General features: G+C 38.7%; 2 protein-coding genes across 5 annotated transcripts in view; both read left to right on the top strand.

The window, feature by feature from the left end:
- Nucleotides 1-25,167, top strand: part of LOC145433270 (uncharacterized) — a 223,208-nt gene that overhangs the window by 131,698 nt on the left and 66,343 nt on the right. The window lies entirely within an intron of this gene.
- On the top strand, nt 1,289-23,628 carry LOC145457725 (uncharacterized). 2 transcript variants are annotated; one of them, XM_080336070.1, is made up of 4 exons: nt 10,337-12,271; nt 14,184-21,151; nt 21,381-21,456; nt 21,903-23,628. In XM_080336070.1, exons 2-4 carry the CDS (start codon nt 21,122-21,124, stop codon nt 21,980-21,982), a joined length of 186 nt encoding a protein of 61 aa, XP_080192196.1. In that variant the 5' UTR covers nt 10,337-12,271; nt 14,184-21,121; the 3' UTR covers nt 21,983-23,628. The 2 variants fall into 2 exon arrangements, 1 of the variants encoding a protein (XP_080192196.1); XR_013920964.1 differs by lacking the exons at nt 21,381-21,456; nt 21,903-23,628 and adding an exon at nt 1,289-3,373 and having other exon boundaries at nt 4,690-12,271; nt 14,184-20,974.

The raw sequence follows: 25,167 nt of genomic DNA, 5'->3' as shown, positions 1-25,167 counted from the left end.
TATGCAATGCAGGCATGTTATGCATATGCACAGGTCGTGGGAGTGCATCACGGCGTTGCCACATTGGGTATCGATGCTCAGGTATACATTTCTCAGCAACGTCAGTCCCAGTAAGCTATATTCTTGACATTGGCCATTCTCGGTAATGGTTTTCTCGGTATTGGTATAGAACCGCCGTGTGGTGGGTCGCGGAATATTTTTTTGCAGAATTGAAATTGGGCCATGTTTATGAAAAAGGACAAGAACCATTACTTTTGCAGATATGTTAACGCTCACTATTCCCAAAGCCGAAACACGGGTCTCATTCTTGACTTAGGGAAACTGCAGTTTGGGTTGCACATTTTTATACTTGCTGTGTACAGATGATTGTACAGAATTTTTGATTCTCTCGCCCTTTGCCTCGGTGGTTTGAATAATATTGGGTTGTTGTATGCGGAACCTGAGGCATTGGCATTGCAGGTTTTTAAAATATATCAACATGAAATTTAAAACGACTGTGTTCATGTGCAGGTTAAGTTTGAAATTCAATGTCTCTCTGTCTTCGTTATATCTGTTGCTTATCGCGCATAATTGGGTTTCTTACTTGTCTACAGTTTGTAAAAGATAAACTGTGTTGAAAGCATGAAATTGGGAATCTAGCGAGTTGTCAACCTGATTAATATGCTGTGACTATTTAGAACGGGGGCGGGCAACTTCTCCGTTCGTCGGGCCGGATATAGAAAAATGAAGTACTTGGCGTACCGAGTTGCTGAATCGATACATCAATCGCGTCTTTATCCACCTATACAAGGAACAAATCATTCATAATATAAACTTTGAGAGTAAAGCATGGTCGAAAACGATGGCTTGCGGGTGAATGTAGACGACGGCGACATTATCGTATACGACCGGAAGCTGTCTGCAGGCCGCATGTTGCCCGACCCTGATTTAGGACAACCATGAATAAGAAAGGGTACACGGTGAATGCAGATTTTACAGTATAAGAGAGAGAGAGAGTCCACGCGGCTCCATATAATCTTTTTGACATATTGCCAGAGGGGGTCTATAACAATGTACTACCACTTTAGGGGAGTACTGAAGTGGCTATCTTTTTATACCATTAGTAACAGCAACTACTTGAGCAGATTATATACAAACTACTTTTCACACATTGGGTTTTGGAAAGTAGAAAGTAGCTTTTGGATAATTGGGATCATTTTTATGAGTGAAATTGTCATTAGAAGGCCGTAACATAGCCACACATCGAATTCTCAAAAACCGGTGAATTTTACCCACTTTGTGATCGGTAACAGGCAAAGTTTTTTTTGGGATCAGAGTCAAACAAGTTTATCAATAGTCATTCGAGGGAGTTTTATCGGGCTGCGATTTTAAACCCATAATTAGGATGGACACGGACATTGGTATTCTATTCACATTGCAATTACCAGCTCATATCCAAAGGTACACAAGTCGGTTTTACCTACTTTTACGACTTACTTGAGGGTTTTTGGTTACTTCAGCTTCTATATAAGTTTTTCGGTAAAACTGCTTACTTTTTACATTATAGATTTATATTTAGATCCTTTTTATGAATGAATGGATTGCAATCCAATTTCTAAAGTAGTCACCGCCGATAAACTGCTATGAGTATGCCTCCCCCCCCCCAAAAAAAAAAACGAGTCAAATATCGCATCTCAAATCCCCTAGGTCTGCAAACGTGATCCAAGGCATTGCACTAAACTCCATGTATGCGACTTTGACAAAATAAAAAGCCCGAATAAGAAAAATGCAGTTTTCGGCGGCTCGGCTGTGCGTCCGTAGCTCGTCATCTTGTGTTGATCGCGAGGATACAACTTGCAATTTCGAAACTAGCCGTGTCTATGATTAATGGCTAAATGTATGCAAGCAATCGACCAAATCTACAATATTTTGGTCCACTTGAAGTACTTTTAACACGTCTTGGAATTCGCCACTTCTAGCCTACTTGTGTTTAGCTAGCAGTCTACAATATTACTTCTACTTTCACTAGAGTAGTCACGCAGACTACGTTCACAACCTCTGCCAACCGATCGAGAATCCAACGTTCTAATATTGCGCCAACTCATCAGTTCAAGTTGAAGTCATCCGCGGAATTTATATTCAATAAGAAGTAAAATAAAAATTCACGAGAGCTGTCAAAACTACATGAAGTAAAAGTCAAGGAGCAAGATCAGAAAAGAACCGAAATAAGGACCTTTACAAAGTTGAGTCGCAGGCTTTGTTAGCCAATTACCAGTGATAGCACTAACAATATTTGCAAGTAATGCATAATGGAGAATAGCGATGCAAATAGTTAGGAGTTTTGAAATGATATTCTTTATCACTAGTAAGCGCAACAAATTTCACTTAAATAATACACAATCTGTCCAATGGCTACTTGCTAATTGACGAATCCTCACGCTTACAGCATGCTCTCCTTGAAAACTTGTTTAAAGACATGCGTTCATGCACTGGGCCTATTCTGTATCGATTAGTGGCGATTGTGGTTGACCTCTTCTGTGTGATGGGCAATTCCATTGACTCTGGGCAATGTGTAATGATCAAGCAAACCTACGTAAATGGTTTTAACGCACCCGACGACGTCCATTTGATACCATAAAGATAAATGAGTAAATCGAAGTGAAACGCGCCCCTGTGCACAGTAAAATATTTTCTATAATATTAATATAATAAATTATAGAGCGCCTAATATAACAATATATCATTACTACACTGGGGCGCTGTACATAAAAGGCAATAAAATATAAAAGACTATGCTTTGAGAGAGCATTTTTGTGCTCTATTCAGTTCAAGATGACTAGTGGAAAGGTTGACAATATCAGTGTGAAATGAAGCAGTGCAAATCGAATGCATTTCCATACCATTATGTCATTTCTTGTAATATTTTGCTATCCTTCGCATGGCACACCAGTTATTACACCGTACCTACGCCTACGTCCAGCATTTACTCATTCTGATTTGACAAAGAAATCATGCAATAAATATTGTGCACTGTTTTCCAGTAAATTCGGACATAGGTAAAGTCTGTTAGCTATATACATATAATTCTGTTTTTAATCTCATTTGGAAATAATATGTAGCTATCATTTTACTTATAATCTAATTTTGAAGACACTATGTATTTACAATTTTGATTGTATTCGAGTCAGTGTCACGATTTGCTCAGTGTTGCCCGAAAAAAAAACTTGCCCCCTTTTATTCCAGCATCGACCTCGTTCGGGATGGATTTCCGACACGGCACCCAAGTGGTCAAAGGTCGCCCTACTAGCTGCGGGTGATCCAACAGGAAGTTTTCCATGTCCCACCGTTGCTTCGAGTGCCTATGTGAAGAGTCAGTTGATCCCGATGTAAATAGGTGGGTGGAGGTTGGGGTTGGTGGTGAATCGACATTGCTGTTTCAGGATCAGATGTCAAAGTATTCATCGTCGCTACTCGAATAAAAGGATAAGCAGTGTTGTAAATTTCTACTCCAGTGCAAGTAGAAGTAGAAATCTCCAAATAAGTGAAGTGTAGGCCTAGTTTGCCGAAAAAAACTGTAAGTTTGAAGTTGTTGCCACTCGAGTAAGAATTGCAAGTATCACAAAAATTATTCCCACAAGCAACTAGTTTTTCCTAAAAATCCGTTAAGTAGAAGTGTAAGAGTATAAAAACTAATCACTTGAGGTAGTTGTAGAAGCAGACAAAGCCTACTTGAAGAACTTTGAAAAGTAGAAGATCAGATTCCTATCATCCGTGCAATTTTTCTTTCACTGTGGGCTACCAAAATAAGTGCGATACCCACGAAAGATGACGACTTTATGGGGATCGTCCCACACTGAATGCATGCGTGTATTGACTAGGGTTGTGATTTCTGGATTAAAATTTAAAACCAAGGATAGGTATTTTACCCCTTAACCCAGTGATGTAGAAATATACACTCTCAAGCCACATTCATTCATTGTAATCCGACGTAAAATCGTGAGAGCAGCGAGAATATCATCGCTTACGCGATTTCTGATTATGGATACTCTGTTTGACCCTTTTTTTTCAAATTTTCAGTTATTTCATAAACCTAAACAAAACAGCCCAATGTTTGTGACAATGGTCGACTAAAGGGTTTGCGGGCAATCAAAACGAGCCTGGAAAGTTTGATATCTTGTCTCAATCGGCTGATGTAAGCCATCAAGTTTTAGCAGTTATGAAGCAAAAATTATATATATGAATATCACAAATTATATTTATGTTTCGTAGACCTCGGTTGAAAACCATTGTTATACCGTGAGCGGTGATCTAGAGCGCTGATTTGTTTTTTGCATTCGTATTTCTAATAGATTGCAGCCTCTTCTGATCACGATTACTACGGATTCGACGCATTATGTGAACTGGGATGTACAAGTTTTGAGTGACCTTTAAAATGGTGTACCATTACGAAAACGATTGAAGACCACTGGCGTAGTTTATTGTTGTGCCATAGTTGGTATTATTACCACGGCTATGTAGAGTGTTGAAGATTGTTAATTGTTATTGTAACGCTGTTTTTATAGCAGAGTTAGCGCCGCTTCTGCTCTGATAGATGCTTTCCCGGTATCCCGGTATTTCAATACAGTTAATCCCTGAATCAGGATCAGGAATATATCTTAAAATCCTGTGATTCCAATACTAGTATTGACTGACCCCCTACTATTTTTGCAGATCGAATAGGACGTGAACCTGCCCGATCCTGTGCGACGTTCCAAAGCGAGGAAGAATGTGTCGGCTCAATCAAATTAGGAATTCGTAAAATTCAAACCTCAGACCCCTTACCTGGGTCGCAAGTTGTCACAACGACGGAATCAGACACCAACAAAATTTCAAATCTGTCGAGGGAAAACTCATTACGAAAAGCGCCTACTTCACTTTTGTCGACATCTAGTGACCGGGTGAAGCGCACTGCAGGCACCAAGTAATAATCCAAGTCGGACCCCCGAATCAAACAATTGACCCAAAAAGGCTTGTACGGTCCAGACAGACTTGGACAACTGGATAGTTTTAATTGGCTTATTCGACTAATTAGAGGAAAATGCCAGTAATCTGACTTTAATTTAATCTGTGAAATGTTTCTTGCTCTAATTTTTAATATAAGTTTGGAAATCTTCCAGTCTAATTTCCGGTTTTGCTGTGACGGCTACAGAAGAACTGTATAGTTCAAAACCAGCCAAGCTTTCGATACATACATTTGCCATTCTTGGGCTCATGAGAACTTGTTATGATTTGATATGAACTGTTAGTCCTAAACCTGACGTATCGCCGCCTCTTGAAAGGAGATTGAGGCTGAGTGGTGGGTTATGGCATCTTTGCAAAATGGAAATTGGGCCACATCTATGAAAAGTACAGGAAGCGCTGCTTTTCGCAGATATGTTAACCCTCCCTATCTCCAAAGCCAAAATACGGTTTCTTTCTTGACAGGGATTACAGCAATTTAGGTTGCACATTCTAATATTTACTATGTACAGAGACCCCTACCGTGTACAGATGTTTGTACAGAAGTTTTGATACTTTCGCTCTCGTTACGACAGCTAGTTCGACATCTTCACTTTGTATCAGTGTTTTGAATAATATTGGGATGTTGTTTGCTGGACCTGACGCTTTGGAGGAGCTAAATTCAAGACATGACTTTGTTCAGGTTAGGCTTGAAATTCAATATATCTCTGCCTTTTGTCCATCTGTTGCTTATTCTGATTTTGAAGGGGGCGGTACGGGGGGCGCTGGAGCAAAATGGCTTCGCAGCAGATGGTGCAGTATAGTAAACGAGTTTTCAGAGCAAATTAAGATTCGACAAAAGGTGTCAAATCTTGAAATTTTTCGACGATGTTGGCTACATATATGTTCTCTCAAAAATTACACATCAATTTCTGACGGTTTATACAAGTTTTTCGCGCTACGCTTGAATTACCGTTGTCAAAGTTTTAAATATTGGGTACCCTTCCCCCACGAAAAAAGACGCATTATTTATCGAAAATAGTTATAGGCATTTCGGCGAGGCACGAGGCACGAAGACATATGAAGTTTCAGCCAATATGGGACTCCGAGAAATGTGCCAAGACATCGTCAACGAAAAAAGATTTGCTGAAAAGAATTGCCCTCATGTTGACCGTAAATTTAGATATAAATATGTCTGATTGTCGAGTTTAAATGGCCCGTGCCGAATAGTCATGTCGTGGCAATCTGAACCCCACAGGACAAATAACATCCAACGAAGAAAAATTATTTGCTATTGAAGAAATACCAATTTTGAATCGTGTGCTTATCTTGGTCAATGATATATATCATTGTCTTGGTTTAGTACTTCATGCGATTTCAATATCTTTTGACTATTATAGCCAGCGGATAATAGCTCACAAAATAACAACATGCAACGAAGTAATTTGACCAACGGGCCCGCCCGAATATATTGAATTATTAATTACGTGCATGCATTGTCCAAGACAACAGCTCATTCAAAGATATCGGTGAATCTTACGGCGTGGGCTGACAGGATAGGAAATGATAGCGATATATATGCAATCACCAATATTCTTGTCACGGTGAATTTTTGTCTGTATCAATGGTTCGTTACGCTCGAGTCACCTCGCCGCATGCGAGAAGAAACTGGATCACAAATCATTCCCTCCGAAAGCGGTCGTGTCGTAAACAGGGTTTCCGTGCCGCTCTGAATCTGACTCTAATTAATGTAATTTCTCATTTAGAGTATATGCCAGCGTATTTTTTAGCGGTACGATATAGTCTGGGTTGTTTGATCGACATTCTACAATACACACAAGGGGAAACTTACTGTGTCCGGACTTATTAGCCAGTTAATTATACTCAGTCAGTCATTACTCGCAGCTATTGCTCCAGTCCAACTCGCCGTCGAGTTGTAACAGTTCTGTGAAGGACTGAATGTGTCATAACAAGGACAATTCTTGTCCGATTCATTCATCCGTCATAAAGAGAAAAGTTTCGCGCCTGGGCGACCAGGCCTCCTAAAACTTTGCTCAACATCAAAATCACGCGACGCTGGGTCTTGGGGAAAGCTCCACGGAAGTTAGGTTTATCCCCCAATCGGGGCCGAAGACCAACGTTTTTTGAGGGGGCAAGCGAATAGCTGTTACGGCCTGTCCTTTTACCAATTGATTTTATCACAGTCTTTAAAATATGGTGTGGGGGGCGCTATAGCACTCAAAGCTTTGAAAGGGGGCGCTGGAGGAAAAAAGGTTCAGAACCACTGTTTTATAACATTAGTAGAATCTACTACTTGAACAGAATATATGCAAACTACTTTGAGTTTTGGACAGGGATATATAGAGTTCTAATTCCAGATATCCCTGGTTTTGGAAAGTAAAAAGTAGTTTTGGGTAACTGGCACATAATAGCGGGGGAGATACCGTTGTGGTGACGATAAGCGCCCATATTCGATTCCGCTCTGGGCGTTAGCATATTATGGGCTCCTCTTCTTCCGCGTCGCTGGTCTCACTATATGACGACAAAAAAGCCCAGAAACACCTGATAGAAGAGTGAATATCCACAAAGAATGGAAAGAGCTAGAAAGACTCGCGGGATAGAGACTATAACATCGAAAAGGTAATTGCGACATCGGACACAAGGCAAGACCGCAACTGGTCTTTCGTCATCTTCGTATCTGTTCATCACGTCGCATTGTGTCTGTCTTGTCTAGTTCAGATGAAAATATAACCTGACCTTGATTGCTTAAAGTATTGATTAGTTTTGTTAATGAAATTGTAGAAGAAACTCGTAAAAATACCGGTTATCGTAACTGAATATATTGCTGAAGAACGCACCCGTTCACAGTAGTTGGGTACGTTTTCCTTAATTGCACTACATACCCTAGTTGTGACATTTTACTTCCACTTCTACTTGGACTTTTGTTTATGCATAACTAATAAACCTAAACACTTTGGATTTGGAAAAGTAGAAAATAGCTTTGTGATCAATCTGCCACATGTTTATGAGTCATAAGAACTGCACTGAATAGCTCCTACATCATCGTGAATGCATAATTGCATATATTTCGAAAGATTGTAGCTTGGCTTTTGTGGGATTAGCTTGCCATTTTTCATTCTCTGCTTTACTTTTCATTCAGTGTGCATGCCTCTTCTCTAAATCGCCTAGGTCCTGTTGGGTGTCTGATTCGACACCCTCTTTTTTCACTGTATCGCAGTTTGTGGTGTTTTGAAATTACCCCGTCAGTAACCGCTACACTCCAAATCCAATAACTAATTATCCGTCAGATGGCGCTGCCACGCCACATGCTTCGCTGATTTCGTTTCCAAACACGTAGTGAAACCAGCATGACCTTTCGGGTTGCGGCTGTTTTGACTGAGCTTCGTGATAATTCGTTCGAGCATTCGAACCGATATGGCCATTCCTGGAATATACCGTAGTATAAAATTATGCTACAAGGTTCCAAAATAACATTTAGATTAGTGATAATCCACGAGGTCCCTGGTTCGTGTCATCGTGCAAACTATCAATATACAATGGATACTGGCACTCGCACCGTTCAGTGTTCATCTTATGTGTAGTTGACTTTCCTTCAATTCATTCATTCAACTTGTGACCTTAATAAGTTTTATGATTCTTTCAACAGGTATTTTACTTGAGTTAACTAATCTTTATTTCAATAACAGTGTTTGACTGTATTATAATAATCGTAGGATCATTATATATTGTGCTTGATTAGCAATCATGGTGCAGATTGTGTGTCCAAATGTAGAGCAACATTCAGTGAAGATGATGGAAGAATTACATCGAATGAAGCTGGAAAACGATCATTGTGATTTCATAATTCAAGTGGGAGATGATGTCTATTACACTCACAGAAATGTATTGTCAGCTGGTTGTGCTTACTTCAAAGCGATGTTAAAGCACGACACCAAAGAGAGTCGCGAAGGAAAAGTCATTCTGAAAGAGGTCGATTCTCAATGTGTGAAAAACTGCATCGATTTCATATATTCGGGCAAATTTGAGATTCCTGATGAAAAGATGAATCATCTTCTTCATGTCGCAATCATGATGCAGTTGAAAGACATCAAACAAGCAGTATCTGACTATTTGGAGGAATCAGTTAATGTAGAGAATTACTTTTCCACAAGAAATGTCGCCGATATGTATGGACTGGAGGCCGTCTCTACGCGATGTAGAATATTTTTTCTTGAAAATATCATGGAAATATCAAACCAACCTGAATTTGGAAATATCGAAAAAACGAACGTCCTCAAATTTGTGATGTTGGAAAAATCACACTTATGCGAAGAAGAAAAACTAACGTTATTGTTCAATTGGATTGAGAAAAATGGAAAAAATCAAGAATATTTGCACGAATGTCTCGAACCTATCAAGTTTGAAAAAGTCTCTCCGGCATTTTTAGAACGTCTTCTGGAATCAAACCCAATCATCAGTAACGACTTAGGACTGTACAAGCTGCTCACTGGGCATCTTATGAAGGCATCGCACAAAATGAACGAAGAAATTGGCGATAATGAATTGATAATTCTTTTTGATCATGGCGCAGAGTGTATCCAATCCTTCAATCCAGTAACTGAGAAAGTGGAGAAGTTTCATGATGAGAAGTTTGGGCATTTAAAACCTTTCTCGGCGATTTCTCTAGACCCTTATATTTACGTTTTATGTGAGGATAAATCAGTTCATAGACTTCATTTTAAGAACAAAAATTCAAAATGGGAAAAGATGAAAGATATGATTTGTGATCATGGAACCGATCCTCGCTCAGTTACTTTGTCGGGATCAATATTCGTTGTCGGAGGAAGTTATAATGTAGCAACAAGTGATGTGGAAATGTTTACTTCCCTCGTGAATCAATGGATTCAATTAGAAGATAAACCTACTGCGATTCGTGTAACAAGTCTCGTATCATTGAATGATTCCATCTATTGTATCGGAGGTGCAGGACAAGATGGTGTTGAAGTTTCAACATTCTGCAGATTCACTCCATCCTCATCAGAGTGGGTTGATCTCGAACCAATGAGATATCCTGTAAGTGGGAGTGGTGTTGTTGCAGTTGATCAAAAGATATTTGTGATCGGTGGATGGAGTGGAATAAAGGAAGTCAACAACGTAGAATGTTACGATGTTACTTCAGCTCAGTGGACTTCATTATCTTCTATGAATGCTTCTCACGATTGGGTTTCTGTGTATCACATTGACAAGTGGATTTTTGCAGTACCAAATTTCAAAACCTTTCATACAATCGAAAAGTATGATATATCACAAGATAAATGGACAATAGTGACACCAAAAGTGGATCAATGTTTTGAAAGTTACACATCCATATTTGTGAAGAGATAGATTGCACTCACCTGAGCAGACTTGTACAAATTGCTGGTTTTTCAAAATGAAACTCAACCTAGAACTAGAACCACTCACTTTTCAAAACTGGCTACTGGAACTAGAATTGACATTCTTCAAAAATTCGTAACTGGCAAATAAAAACACAACTTAGTAGTTTCAATTCTGAATCAACTGCAGTAGCCTACTGATAATGTGAATTACTGAATTATAAATGAGATTGAAAATATTGGGGATAGAATCGGCGTTCAAACAAGAATTTTATTTAGGCTATAGTTCGATATGTAACGGTTTTCAACCCACCCATGACTATGCCACTCTTGGTATTCACACTAAAATTAACAGTAGAATTATTCGCATTCAAAATCGGTAATTAGAACTAGTCTTGACCGTCGAAGTAACTCGATTAGTAGTTAGTACAAGTCTGCAGCTTTGACATGAATGAATGTAAAGTTTCTCACGTTTGATATTTTCAATTCATCAATCCATATCTATCAAAATTCCATTGAAAATTGTGCATTTTTATTTCAATGTGGCAGTAATTTGACAAGTGTAAATTGCTTTTTGATAAATTCGTATCATTTGATGAACGTAATACTAATATTAACCTGTAATTTTGTGGAAATATACTTCATGAATTGTGCCACAGTGCATGATCTTGCCGGCAGATTTAGTTGATGCAGCCAATCATATATTTAGCTCCTTCGGCCTATTCAATATAGACATGGTCAATGATTATGATCACTTGTAGCCTGCAATTGTTGCCACAATGGTTACATGGCCAATATCAGGAGTTTGTACCTACTGCTTACTGCAGACGGTTTAATTTTCACACTTCCGCTAATTCAGTATGAAATAACCCACAGTATTTAATGACTCACAATGCATGGAAATTTCAAATGAGTGAGAATTATCTCTTACTTGTTGAGCCGCATGTGATATATGATCGAGCTATTCACTCTTTAAAGTCATTGTGTTTACTGTTCAGTTTTTTGAGTTCAACCAGGTCCAACCCACTTCTTTCAACTCTGCCCGAGTGAAATAGAATGGTTCGCATTCACAATATTGTAATTTTCCTCGGTACAATCAGTTTTTGGCCCATTTCGCAAGTATCAGGACTAATTGACGAAATACCTCTCATGTGGCGACTTTTACTATTCTTCGAATTTACAATGAAATGTCTGCCTTGGCCGTCCTAGTTTCCAGTCATATTACTTGGTTCGAGTCATAGACAATGAATCAAGTAGGCCTACAAGTAAAGTCAATACAAAAATTGACCCGATTCGAGTCATTTTGCGCATTTGAAAATATGACTCTGGTCAAGTCGAGTCACCAAAATATGGTGACCCAAGTCGGACTCCGGTCGAGTCATTACAACCCTGGGTTACAGATTCATATGCCCGCCATATTTTATGAGAATCTTGCATAAACAATATTTAACGACATAATAAAATCGGATGAACTTTTTCTTAATCATGTTCTTTTGATTGTTTGTGACGAATTTGAGGACCCCTTGATTAAAAGAAGTCATTCACTTTCCGTTATCCATGATCAGGATACCAAATTTGTCTGTATTCTCAAAATAAACCATTTCGATTCTGTTTATATGAGGCGACTATCGGCAACTTGTTATATAGGCTACAGGTATCACTTTTGCTGGTACAGTAGCCAGGCTTGAACATTGAACAACCTGGGGTGCATATACAATTGTGCAATGTGCATTCATTGAGTTTCATAACCACTCTTCATTTTGTTATAGTTAATTGCGATCAGAAGATCATAATTTATAACATATCATTTAATGGTCTGGTTGTCCGATGAGAAATGGCTTTGGTGATAAAAGAAGTTTGCATGACAATCTCAAGTCCGTTATCAATCAGTTGGAATCTGACATGCATCAATTTATGAAAATTCTACCCGGGAGATAAAAGTGAGTACCGTAATTTTCCGAATATAGTGCGCCCCCATGCATAATACGCACCCTTAAAATGATGTGTATATTCTGGGAAAAAGCCTGTGCCCATGCATAGTACGCACCCTGCATTCGCAGTACATGAATAGTTGCGGTTTAGTATGCGATGTTATTCTGTTTTGCGATATCACTGTCACACAATCATGACATAATGATCGCTAATCATAATACAATTACGGCATTGTCTCTAAACGACAGTAGATTGTAGCCAAAGCCTGTGAGGTCGGCGACACGACAGTTCAGGCTAGCGACACACGACATCTTGCACACGAGGTTTAATACAATGACAGATGCGATTGCTCAGGCCAACAGTTATGTCGGGCGCAGCAGCCCTGTTGGAGATGCGACTGATTACGCAACCGATTATATCTTGCCAGTGTTGGGATCAAGTCACTACGGTACTTTCGAGTCATTGCACATTTTGACTCGAGTCAAGTCAAGTCAATCGATTTTCGAAGGTGACTCGAGTCAAGTTAAGTCACTCGATTTTTGGAGGTGACTTCAGTCAAGTCGAGTCACGAGTCAAGTCATGTTGCCTTTTCGCAGTATGAGGCATGATTAGGTCATTGCATTTTGCTAGCTGTCTGAAATACAGATTGAGTGGTCATTGATTCTGAACGAAAATAGAGTTAAATAGGCTATACACGCAAGAAGACGCTGTATCGCTCACATATACGTAGAACTGCTAAACTACGTAAGTAATTGCATAACCTCCGTTTATAGTTACCAGCCAAAACAGAGAATAGAGAAACGAATTGATAAGATGCAATACATTACCCATTTACAAATTGATATGATACAATTCGAGCCTGCGCCATTGGTTGATGACTATATAAACTATATTCGAATTCTATTTCAATAAAGCAAGAGGTTTGGTTAAGGTGAGAACAGAAATAGACATTTTGCTATTAAATTACTTTACTATACTAGTTCACGACATTGTAAACTATCCTACACGTCGATCACTTCATTTGCGGTCAATTTATTTGTGAAAGAACAATTGAGACTCAGTGAAACACAAGATCATTGAATGATTAGTCGCTCTCAAGGGTTACACCGGTGTTTCGCGAGCAATTCGATCATATGAAAGATACTGTGATTTTTATCGACACCGATTATTTGATGACTTGAAATTGACTCGTGAATTTTGCTCCGAGTCACGAGTCAATCCACACTTCTGATATGTCGAGTCAAGTCAAGTCATTCTAGCAAAGTGACTCGAGTCAAGTCGTACGAAAAAGGTGACTCGAGTCATCCCAACACTGTATCTTGCGCACATGGCCCCTTGTGAATGCGATTGTTAAGGCCTGTCGTTGACGCGATAAATCAGCAAGGATTGCCGTGCACGTGCACTCTTGCAGCAATCAGCGACCTAATTTCGCTCGCGTACAAACGGCAAACCAACTTAGCAAGAGATTGCGTGCTGTGCAGACGACTCTCGTTAATTGGCAACACGCTTCTCTATTTGGCAGCTCGTTACACTTTATAATACGAATTACGGGGCCCCATGGCTAGAGGTGATGCGCGATTTAAACAAACATGGAGGTGTGATTTCAAGTTTTTGATCGAGGGATATTTTTTCAAGGCTTGCTGTACCCATGTATAATACGCACCCCCCTATTTTAGGGCAAAAAATCGGTAAAATTTTGCGCATTATACATGGAAAATTATGGTAATTCTGAATTTATCTTTTTACAAAATCAATGATTTCGGATTCGATTATTTGCCATCAAGGCTATAGTGGGGTGTTTATACTCAACTCAACCACGATCCGATAAACGGTCTTAACAAGTCTCAACACATTTGGTGACCTCAAAGTTTGAGTTTTGAATCATTTCTAACCCGATGTATCATTTATTTATCATCACAGGCAAGAATTTTCTTCCGATCAGAGTCAAACAATTTGCAACTTTCAAGCAAGTTCACCAATTTCCATTCAAGGTGAGTTTTATCTGGGTGCGTATTTTCAATCCGCAATTAGGATGGACATCGACATTCTATTTGAACCTACCCAAGTATCTGACATAATGATATCAGTTATCAATTTGAGGCTACGTTGAAGCTATTACCCCGGTTTGTAGGAACTGAATGAACCTTACGTGTCTGCGAATAGAACAATTGAGATATGGCTATGGCTGATAGCTATCCTTGCCTGTGTCTCATGTTCTCCTTGAAATCTTATTTGGAGACATACATTCATGCACGCCTCTGTATTCGTTACTAGAGACCGTGATCGAAGCTCGCAAATTCCTGTTACATAGCAGTAACTTGATTGTGAGTGTTCAGTATCCTCTAAAAGAAATGCGTCTTTGCTGTTTGCTGTCGTCTTTATTATACTGACAAGTGATTAATTGCACTGTCGGAAGTCAAGGAAGTTTGGTAAAAATTTTCAGTGGCTTTCACACGTAACCTATCACAAGTTGTAGGCTACTTTCAAACAGTTTTGTACAACAGTTGCACCATTGTTATGTGTGCCCAAAGTAGACCATGAACTCCCTATTATGACACCATGCAGAATATGCATTACAAACTTCCAAATCAACTTCACATTTGGTGTACATTTCTCCAATAATGAACAAGGGTTTGCCTTCTTGCGTTTTGGAATTGATACACATAAAGTTCTTATGTACTTGGCGGGCCGGTGTTCAAGGACCTCTGCTCTATACAGTTCAAGATGATTGGGTGATCAAATGTTTACTTTTACTGTTCTTATATCCAGGTTGCATTTAAGGCGTAAAGTGTTCAAGTCTATTTTTAATTGCTGTGGTATTGTAAGATTTTCAATCAGGCTCTGTCATCTGTCAAAAGACAAGATCGCGATATCAAGATATCCAGGAATCGTGACGACTTATGGTGAGTTGCTTTGAAATACTGTGACATATCCAGAATTGGCAATGTAAATTGACAGTGTAACAAATACTACATTTTCAGAATGTATAACTAGAGCTGATGACAGGTGTCATATCTATTGGTCATGATCTAGCAGATCTACTAATTTGAAAAACTGCAAATGACGACAAGTGAGTTAGCATAAATATATAGGGTCACCATATGTTGGAGTCGCGACAAGAGGACACTTTACGAAGTCCGAAAAGTTCGTTGATCAAAATTGAAATCAGCCGTTTTTGCTAAAAAATTTGGTGGGTTGACTAAAAATGAAAGGTCGTCGCTTCCGATCGAACCGCGAATATCCTATCTATGCCCATTTTCACTCGAGTCTATCCATTATATTAGCTGTATAAGCTGTAAAGAAGGACATTTTCAGAAACCTTAAAAATAAGGACGTATGGTCATGCACCCTATCATAAATAGGCCTGCTTAGACAAAGTATAGCAGTACTTTGTTACTGACCACCTATGGATGCCTACTAGAACGTTTTATCGGCGCCCGGACATACTATGATTTCGAAACACTAAGAAAAAAATAAGAAACTTAGATTTGGCAGGGAGAGGGCCCATCTGTGCCTTGCACAAATGGTGGACTGCGGATGACCTCAGCCTGTCGCGAATTATGACCGTTCTTGATTTCTTGCCTATTTGCATGGTATCCTTGCCCATCAGCAAGGCAAAAACAAATCAGTGCGGTGTGGTATCGGTTGAAAATATGGATTTTCGGATATGGAATCGGCCAAATAGGTGGGGGTCGCAGCTACTATTCAGTATTCCGACGTTACTATTTGATGAAAATTAGGATTTGACCGAATTGCTGGTGTTGTGATGACATTTTGAAATTTTGCTTCCATTACTACTTGAACTGTTGTTCCGACCCATAACTATCATAAATGCATATATTTTCAAAGATTGTATCCATTAGTAGGGCAAGCTTTGTCTTTTATATTCTCTGCTGTAGGCCCTACTTCTCATTCAGTGTGTGTGCGTGCAATGTGCATGCTTCTCTACATCGCCTAGTCGCAGTCTTATAACCTAAATATGTGGCCCTTTAATCTTGTTTGTAACATTAGAAGAAAGAGGATGTCTGCTACGCCTGTACTTATCATGCAAATTCTTCTTCTCCGGTTTTCATATAGGCTACTCGTACATTTTATCGGAATAGAGGAAAGCTGTTTCCGAACGCTTTATTTCTTTTCGTTTATTGCGATGGTATAAAGGGCTTCTTTTGCATTGTCTATTATAGACAACCAGATGAATGCATGGAAACTGCTTATCAACGGCAGCTTAACACGAAACTTGAAGTGCGTGTTCGGCTACTTCACAATAAAATTAAATTTGCATCGGTTCTAGGACAGCCTATCCGTCTCGGCATAGGACATTCTGTAGCCTACACCAAATACCATGTGTTCTATGCAGGAAGATAGCCAGAGATGAGCATTGGTTAATTTCTAGTGGTGTTTTTATATGGTTTCGCTGCTTTTTCCTAGTGTTTTGCAGGATTAAATGCCAGTCCTAAATACAGACAGCTTACATTTCTGATTTGCCGTAATATTTTGCTATGATCTAGAGTTGGTCGAAGGGATCGGCGTTGCTACTCAAGTAGCACAAGTAACGCCTTACACTTCTACTCAATTATAAGTAGAAGTAATAATTTCCAAGACATCTGAAAACTATTTCAAGTGGAATATACGAAATGAAAGGTCTGAAGAAGTCAGTAAGTATCTAACTATATTTGGTCGGTGGGAGGGTGGTCGCATACATTCAACAGTTAGTCGAAGGTGGCTACATGCGAAATTTCAAGACGCCTCGTTGTAGCTAACGCAAAATGACTATGAATGACTATGATGACACCTCCCATGGGTAGAATCTTTGAAAAATATATCCAGTGACCGTGATTCAGAGACTATTGCACGCGTTTCTAATGATACTTTAACTCACGATAGTGGTGGAATATTATCCTGAACTAAATTCTACTTTACAAAAACCGAATTGAAAATGTAATTAGTTCATCCAGCATACTGTTCAGGTAGATGTTGAAGTAGTTGTAAAACATTACCGTTCAGTGAGTACTGCAAGTAGCCAAATACACTGGATTACCTCGAAGAAGTAGAAATATTCAACGTATATAATATCTTAACAACGTGATATGATAGAGCAAAAATAACGTCAGATTCGTATTCAGCGCCCCCAAATTAGGTCCAAAGAAGTCCGGGCGCAATATTCCTGGAGACCAGTGTTATCCGTCAGATGACACTGACAAGCTACATGCTTCGTTGATTTCGTTTCCAAACACGGAGTAAATCAACTTGATCTTTCGTGTTGCTGCTCTTTTAAAATCAATCTTTGTGATATTCGGCTGGAGCATGAAACAGATACGGCCGCCCCTCTGGGATATACCATAGTGTAAAATAATTTTACGATGATCCAAAATACAATTTAGATTACGGATAATCTACTCGATCTTCCGGGAGGTGGTGGTAATCTACCGCAATAACTCTGTGGTTTCGTGTCAATTCAACGAATAAAAAGTTGAAGCAAATCGATGAAGAAGTTTTCATAACTGCATAATGGCAGGGATGCCTCTGATTTAGCACTGTTCAGTGTTCACCTTGTGTGTAGTTGAATTTCCTTCAATTCATACTCGTGACGTTATTATTATTATAATAATAATATTATATACGTATTATGATTGTTTCAACAGGCATTACATGAGTTAACTAATCATCTTTAATTCACTAACAGTGCTTGACTATATTATAGTAATCGTGGAATAATTATAGTCGATTGACAATCATGGTGCAGATTGTGTGTCGAAATGTAGAGAAACATTCAGTGAAGATGATGGAAGAATTACATCGAATGAAGCAAGAAAACGATCATTGTGATTTCATAATTCAAGTGGGAGATGATGTCTATTACACTCACAGAAATGTATTGTCGGCTGGTTCTGCCTATTTCAAAGCCATGTTGAAACATGACACCAAAGAGAGTCGTGAAGGAAAAGTTGTTTTGAAAGAGGTCGATTCTCAGTGTGTGAAAAGCTGTATCGATTTCATATATTCGGGCAAATTTGAGATTCCTGAAGAAAAGATGGATGATCTTCTTCATGTCGCAATCATGATGCAGTTGGAAGATGTGAAACAGGCAGTATCTGACGTTTTGGTGGAATCAGTTAATGTAGAGAATTACTTTTCCACAACAAATGTCGCCAATATGTATGGACTGGATGCCGTCTCCACGCGATGTAGAATATTTTTTCTTGAAAATATCATGGAAATATCAAACCAACCTGAATTTGGAAATATCGAAAAAACAGACATCCTCAAATTTGTAATGTTGGAAAAATCAAAGTTATGCGAAGAAGAAAAACTAACGTTGTTGTTCAATTGGGTCGAGAAAAATCGCAAAAATCAGGAATATTTGCGCGAATGTCTTGAAGCGATCAAGTTTGAGAAAGTCTCTCCGGCATATTTACAACGTCTTTTGGAATCAAACCAAATTATCAGTAACGACTTAGGACTGTACAAGTTGATCAATGGTCATCTGTTGAAAGCATCACAGAAAACAAAGGAAGAAATCAGCAAAGATGAGTTGATAATTCTTTTTGACGATCAGGCAGATTGTATCCTATCCTTCAATCCAGTAACTGAGAAAGTAGAGAAGTTTCATGATGAGAAGTTTAAGGATTTCAAATCTTTCTCGGCGATTTCTCTAGACTCCTACATCTACGTTTTATGTCGTAGTAAATCAGTTCATCGATTCGATTTTCAGAGCAAAAATTCAAAATGGGAAAGGATGAAAGATATGATTTGTGATCATGGATACTGGCCTCGCTCAGTTTCTTTGTCAGGATCGATATTCGTTGTCGGAGGAAGTTATACTAAAGCAACGAGTGATGTGGAATTATTTACTTCCCCTATGAATCAATGGTTTCAACTGAAAGACAAACCTACAGCGATATACGATGCAAGTCTCGTATCATTGAATGATTCCATCTATTGTATCGGAGGTATAGGACAAGATTATGTCATAGTTTCATCATTCTGCAGATTCACTCCATCTTCATCAGAGTGGGTTGATCTCGACCCAATGAGAGATCCTGTGTGTCACAGTGGAGTTGTTGCAGTTTATCAGAAGATATTTGTGATCGGTGAATGGAGTGGAGAATGCCAAGTCAACAACGTAGAATGTTACGATATTACTTCAGCTCAGTGGACTTCATTATCTTCTATGAATGCTTGTCGTGGATGCGTTTCTGCGTATCACATTGGCAAGTGGATTTTTGCAGTAGCAGATTGTAAAACCTCTAATACAATTGAAAAGTATGATATATCACAAGGCAAATGGACTGTAGTGAAATCAAAAGTTGATGAATGTTGTCGAACTTACACATCCGTTTTTATGAAGACATAGATTGCACTCAGCGGAGAGTTAACTCGTATAAATTACTGGATTTTCAAAATGCACAACTCAAACTAGAACTAGAACCACTCACTTTAAAAAGTTGCTATTAGAATTAGCTTACTTAAAAAATCTGTAACTATAGTGAACTAAAACACAATTAAGTCTATTCAATTCTGAACCAACTGCAGAACTCATAATGTGAATTTCAGAATTGGAAATGAGTAAAGAAATATATATATTGGAGATAGAATCGGTGTTTCAAAAACAACAGGGTTTGGAGTTCGAAATTTGGCATTTTCCAACCCCCAAAACCCAACCCTGGCTAGTGGCTACGCCACTGTTAGCAGTGTTGACTCTGAGCTAACAATAGCTACAAGAACATCACACAACAGAACACCAGTATCGCTGTTCATGCCAAACGACGATGCTAGAACTTCGCTCACAATTACAATTTTCAATTTGTCAACCTATATCCATCATAATGGCTTTGAATATTGTGCATTTTTATGTTTCCAAGCAGCAGAAGTCCATACGTCAGTTTTTCAAATTTTGTCAAGTGTAAATTACTTTCAGTAGATTTGTACCATTTGCTCAATGTAATAGCACTTCTAACCAGTAATTTTGTGGAAGTGTAGGCCTACTTCATTACTTGTTACTCGGTGCATAATCTGCAAGCAATTTCAGTTGTTACAGCCCATTATCTGTTCAGTCCATTATTCATTCAATATAGACAGGGTCAATGATTTTGATGACTTGTAAAATTGATTCCACAATGATTATTTGGCCAATATCAGGAGTTGGGAAGTGACTGATTACCGGAAGCTGTATAAGCTTTACCCTTCCGATAATTCAGTATGATATAACCCACAGCACTCAATGACTCAATGCATGCAAATTTCAAATGAGTGTGGATGATGTCTTCCTTGTTGTGCCGCATACGATATTTGCTAAGTTATTCACTCTTCAAAAGGCATAGGCTACTCACGACAGTATGTGCTTCCAAATAAACCTTAGGTAACATTCTTGCAAATTTATATGCCTATCTTATTTTATGATAGTTGTGCATAAACAATGATTGAGTTCAAAATAAAGTTGGATGAAATTTTGTTTATCATGTCATTTTTATGGTGTTTGACAAAGTGAGGGGCACAAAATCAAAAATTGACATTGTTTTTTCGCATCCACGACCAAGATATCATATTTGTACGCATACTCAACATGAACCACTTCGATGTGTTTTTATACTGGGCTATCGGCATCTTGTTATATTCCACATCTGCTGGTACGATTGCAAGGGTTGAGCAACCTGTGCTGTATATAGATTCATTGATTTTACTTTTCATAACCATTCTTTATTTTGTTACAGTGGATTGCAATCAGAAGATCATAATATAGGATAACATATCATTTAATGGTCTGGTTTGGTTGTCGTATGTGAAATGGCTTTGGTGATAAAAGAAGTTTGCATGACAATCTCAACCGATATCAATCAGTTTGAATCTGACATGCATCAATGTCTGACAATTCTACCCTGGAGATGAAAGTGAGTAATCCTGAATTTATCTTTTTACAAAATCAATGACATCAGATTCAATTATTTGCCATCAATGCAATAGTGGAGAGTTTCGATATGCTAAAATTATTCAAAATAAACTCAACTCAAACCACTAGAAACGATTTTATATCTATCTTTAACAACAAGTCTCAAGATATTGAGTGACTGTAAAATTGGAATTTGAATCGTTTCTAACCCGGTTGTATCCTTTCTTTAGCACTGGCAAGGATTTGCTTTCGATCAGATTCAAGCAAGTTACAACTTTCAAGCAAATTTACTAATTGTCATTCAAGGTGAGTGTTTTCCGGCTACGTATCTTCACTCCACAATTAATATGTACATCGACATTCTATCCGCATTACACTAACCGGGTCATATATTTTCAGTTTTCAATTTGCCCCTACGCCGTAGTTATTATCCCGGTTTGTAGGAACTGAGTGAACCGTGCGTGACTGCTAGTAGAATAATTGAGGTCATCGTATGGCTAATAGCTATACTCACCCGTGCTGCATGTTCTCGAAATCCCATTGAAAACCGTGCTATAGGGTTGTTCAAAAATAAACTTTTTTTTTTCAAATCTCAATCGCTTAGTCATAAAATTGTCAGGTTGCCTAAAAAGTGCTACACACCAAATTTCAGTAAAGGCAATCTTGAATTGAAATTTCAACCACTTTTTGAATTTATAGTATTTATGGTGAAAAATTTCGACACTTCGATATGACCAAATATCGTGTTCCAGGCATGCCTGAAGGAAAAGCGATGATTTTTACACGCGTTATTCGGACGATGAAATTGCTAATGTATGAAAAATGGATATGACACTACACTGGAACTACATTGAAAGAGCCCCGTGAAAAGCACTGAAAATGAATTGCCAAGCAGGTGAAATACAGTAAAGTATATTTCTCAGACTAGAGGCGATATTTTTTGTCGCACCAGTGTGAATTTCACGTAATCAGAGCCAACAAGCTTGTGGATAACAGTACTCCACACTCCACAGTAAAGCGCATTGTCATATTACTAGGTTAAGTGAAGACAATTGTATGGAAAGACAATGATCAATAATGTGGAGATTATATTTTCATCCGATTAAGACACACACAATGCGATAAGACACAATGCGATGTAATGAACACATAGGAGGATGCCGAAAGATGCGCAGTTGCGGTCTCTTAAACTGACATCCACCTCGGCCTAGTGCCCAATGTCACAGTTCATTTTCAATGTTGATTTTTATGCCTTGGCTCATTCTAGCTCTTCCCATTCCTTGCGAGTGCTTTCTTTCTTCATGTTATTTTTCACCACCACATCTCGAGGATGATATGAAGTGGTTCAGAAGAATTATTGATATAATGAAGATATGTCATCATTGTTATCAACCTACTGGTAACATGACACACAAGCATCCCATTGTTGGGTGGCGTGAGTTCGCTACGGTATAAATGGCCTATGATGATGCGGATCCTCTAAAATTCGAAAATAATGCCCCAGCATTCATAATTCGACTTGTAGAGGTTTATAGGAGTCGGGAAAAGCAAATATCTTAACGCTTTGCGATGAAAACAGCCACGATGTCGTCAAATCTACATCGGCAACATCGCCACGACAAAAGACACTTTCGGGCATTGATATTAACCTGGGAAATACATTTTGCTGTATTTGATCTGTGCGTCAGTTCATTTTCTCTTCATGGTGCCTGATTTTAGCCTTAAAAGTATTTTATTTGCCAATATATGTCACCATCATTTTAACGAGAATATTTCAATTTCATTGACTCATTTCCAGCAAATCAGTGTCAAATTAACTTTTCATAAATTGGCAATTTCATTATCTCAGCTCTATCACAGCCCACTATCAAGATCAAGATGTAAACCCATGAAAAAAGCATCACTATCCCTTCAGGCATGCCTGGAACACGATATTTGGTCATATCGAAGTGTCTAAATTGGCCACCGTAAATGCTATAAATTCAAAAATGGTCGAAATTTCGATTTGAGATTGCACGGTCTTTACTGGTCGGAATTGACTCTGAAATTTGGTGTGTAGCGTTTTCTGAGGAAACCAGACATTTTTATCACTAAGCGAGTGAAATTTAGAGAAAAAAGGTATTTTTATACCACCCTACCGTGCATTCATGCATGTCTCTGCATTCATTAGCGGCTATCGTGGTTGAACTCTTTTATGAGATGGTTAGTTACATCGTTGGTGTGAAATTGGGCACAGGCCGGAGTTTAATGATCAACCAAATATTCCTAAATTGTATAAACTGGTACTGAGACGTCTCTGTAATGTTGTAAAGATGGAATGAATAAACCGAAGTAAACCACTTTCCTATGGACACGAACTTATTTTTCTACACCAAATGAAAGCATTTTCTGACATTTTTTTGCTCTATACAGTACGAGGTGACTGGTGGAACCACTGTTTAATTTTACAGTTTGAGTCTATTTTACATCTGTGTAATCATGAGATTTTCGTTCAGGCTTTGTCACCTACCAAAAGGAGAGATCTCGATATCAGGAATCCCAGGAATCGTGATGGCGAAAGGTGAGTTTGTGTAAATTTGTAACATATCCAGAATTGGTAGGGATGTAGATATATAAAGCAGCCATTCGGTCCAAAGTGAAATTCCGTGGATTTTCATGTCAACATGCTTCTTCCTTAACATCAGCGCATCATATATTTACACCCTACAGACAATGTTCCCTCTAAGCTGCGTAAATGCGCAGTGCTGACACGGTCTCTGCGCACATAAAATCCAAGTTCCGCACAAAAAGTCCGAAGTGACGACCTTTTTTTAGTCGTTACGCACTGTTGTCCAAGGGTCTGCGCAGTGAGTTGGTGAGTGTGCGCAGACTTGTTAAAAATTAGAGGAAACATTGCCTACAGACTCTTACATCCAGCATTTACTCATTCCGAGATGACATAGAAATCACGCAATAAATATGCCTCACCGATTTCCAGTAAATTTGGAGGGGGTAAAGTCTTTTAGTTGTCGCGAAATAGCCACGAAAATTAAGTATCTGTGATTGCATGCATTAGGGTCTTTCAAAAATAACTTTTTTTCCCAGGGATTCACTTATTAAAATGTTAGGTTATCCATCAAAACGCTGCACGCTCAATTTGGCTCAATTCATACCAGTGAAAGCCGACGCAGAGTTAATTGAAATTTATTATTTATTAGAAAAAATTGATTTTTATTTGCTGTAAACCTCATGATATTGTTGAGTTGTCTACGGAAATGCTGCAAAACAAATTTGACGCAATTCTAACCCGTAAAAGAGACGTTAATTGAGTTTTTCATTAATTCTGGCGTTAGGGCTTACCCACCACCAATGCTATATTTGCAAATACAAAACTTTAAACTGCAGTAACTTCGTTTCTACCAGTTTGAATTGACCAAAATGTGTTATGCATTGTTCTTTAAGGCAACTTGACAATTTCATGGCGTTGACCAAAATTCGATTTGGCTCTACGTCGGCTTTTACTGGTTGGAAAGAGCAAAATTGGTGTGGAGCGTTTTTATGCAACGTAACAATATATTCACTGTATCCTCGGAATTCGAATAAAAAGTTATTTCTGAACAACCTTATTCCGCAGGCATGATCAGAAGGTGTGAAAGTGCAGCGAGATAGCGCAGTGTTATAATCCGTGGCTGCAACACCGATGGGTTGCGGGTTCGAGTCCGACCGGGGTCGACTTCAGAATTCCTACCCAAGTGCTGGAGGTTTATGTAGGCTTCCTCCTCCCCATCTCATCTGCGTAAGCGGTGTCTTATGAAAAGCCCAGAATTGGGCCGTGCTATAAGTCGGCAGTTTCGGAATAAACATGAAGAATATCGGCCTGGTGCAAATGACTATAGTAGTCGACAAACACCATGTATACCTCAAAACAAACGAACAAGGTGTGAAACGTAATTTTCCATGTATAATGCGCAAAATTTTACCGATTTTTTGCCTTCAAATACGGGGGTGCGTATTATATATGGGTACAGCAAGCCTTGA

The sequence above is a fragment of the Botryllus schlosseri genome, chromosome 1, assembly GCF_051294905.1.
Source record: "Botryllus schlosseri isolate E-star chromosome 1, Bs_hap1, whole genome shotgun sequence".
Taxonomy (NCBI): domain Eukaryota; kingdom Metazoa; phylum Chordata; class Ascidiacea; order Stolidobranchia; family Styelidae; genus Botryllus; species Botryllus schlosseri.
The sequence above is the reverse complement of the archived record's forward strand: the minus strand, read 5'-3'. Positions and strand labels throughout refer to the sequence as shown.

Bases quoted from the DNA above. Each gene is read 5' to 3' on its own strand.
- LOC145457725 (XM_080336070.1), top strand. From the start codon at position 21,122: ATGTCTGACAATTCTACCCTGGAGATGAAA. The intron at 21,152-21,380 runs GTGAGTAATCCT...TCCTTTCTTTAG, and splicing joins ATTCTACCCTGGAGATGAAA to CACTGGCAAGGATTTGCTTT. The intron at 21,457-21,902 runs GTGAGTGTTTTC...ATCGTGTTCCAG, and splicing joins TTTACTAATTGTCATTCAAG to GCATGCCTGAAGGAAAAGCG.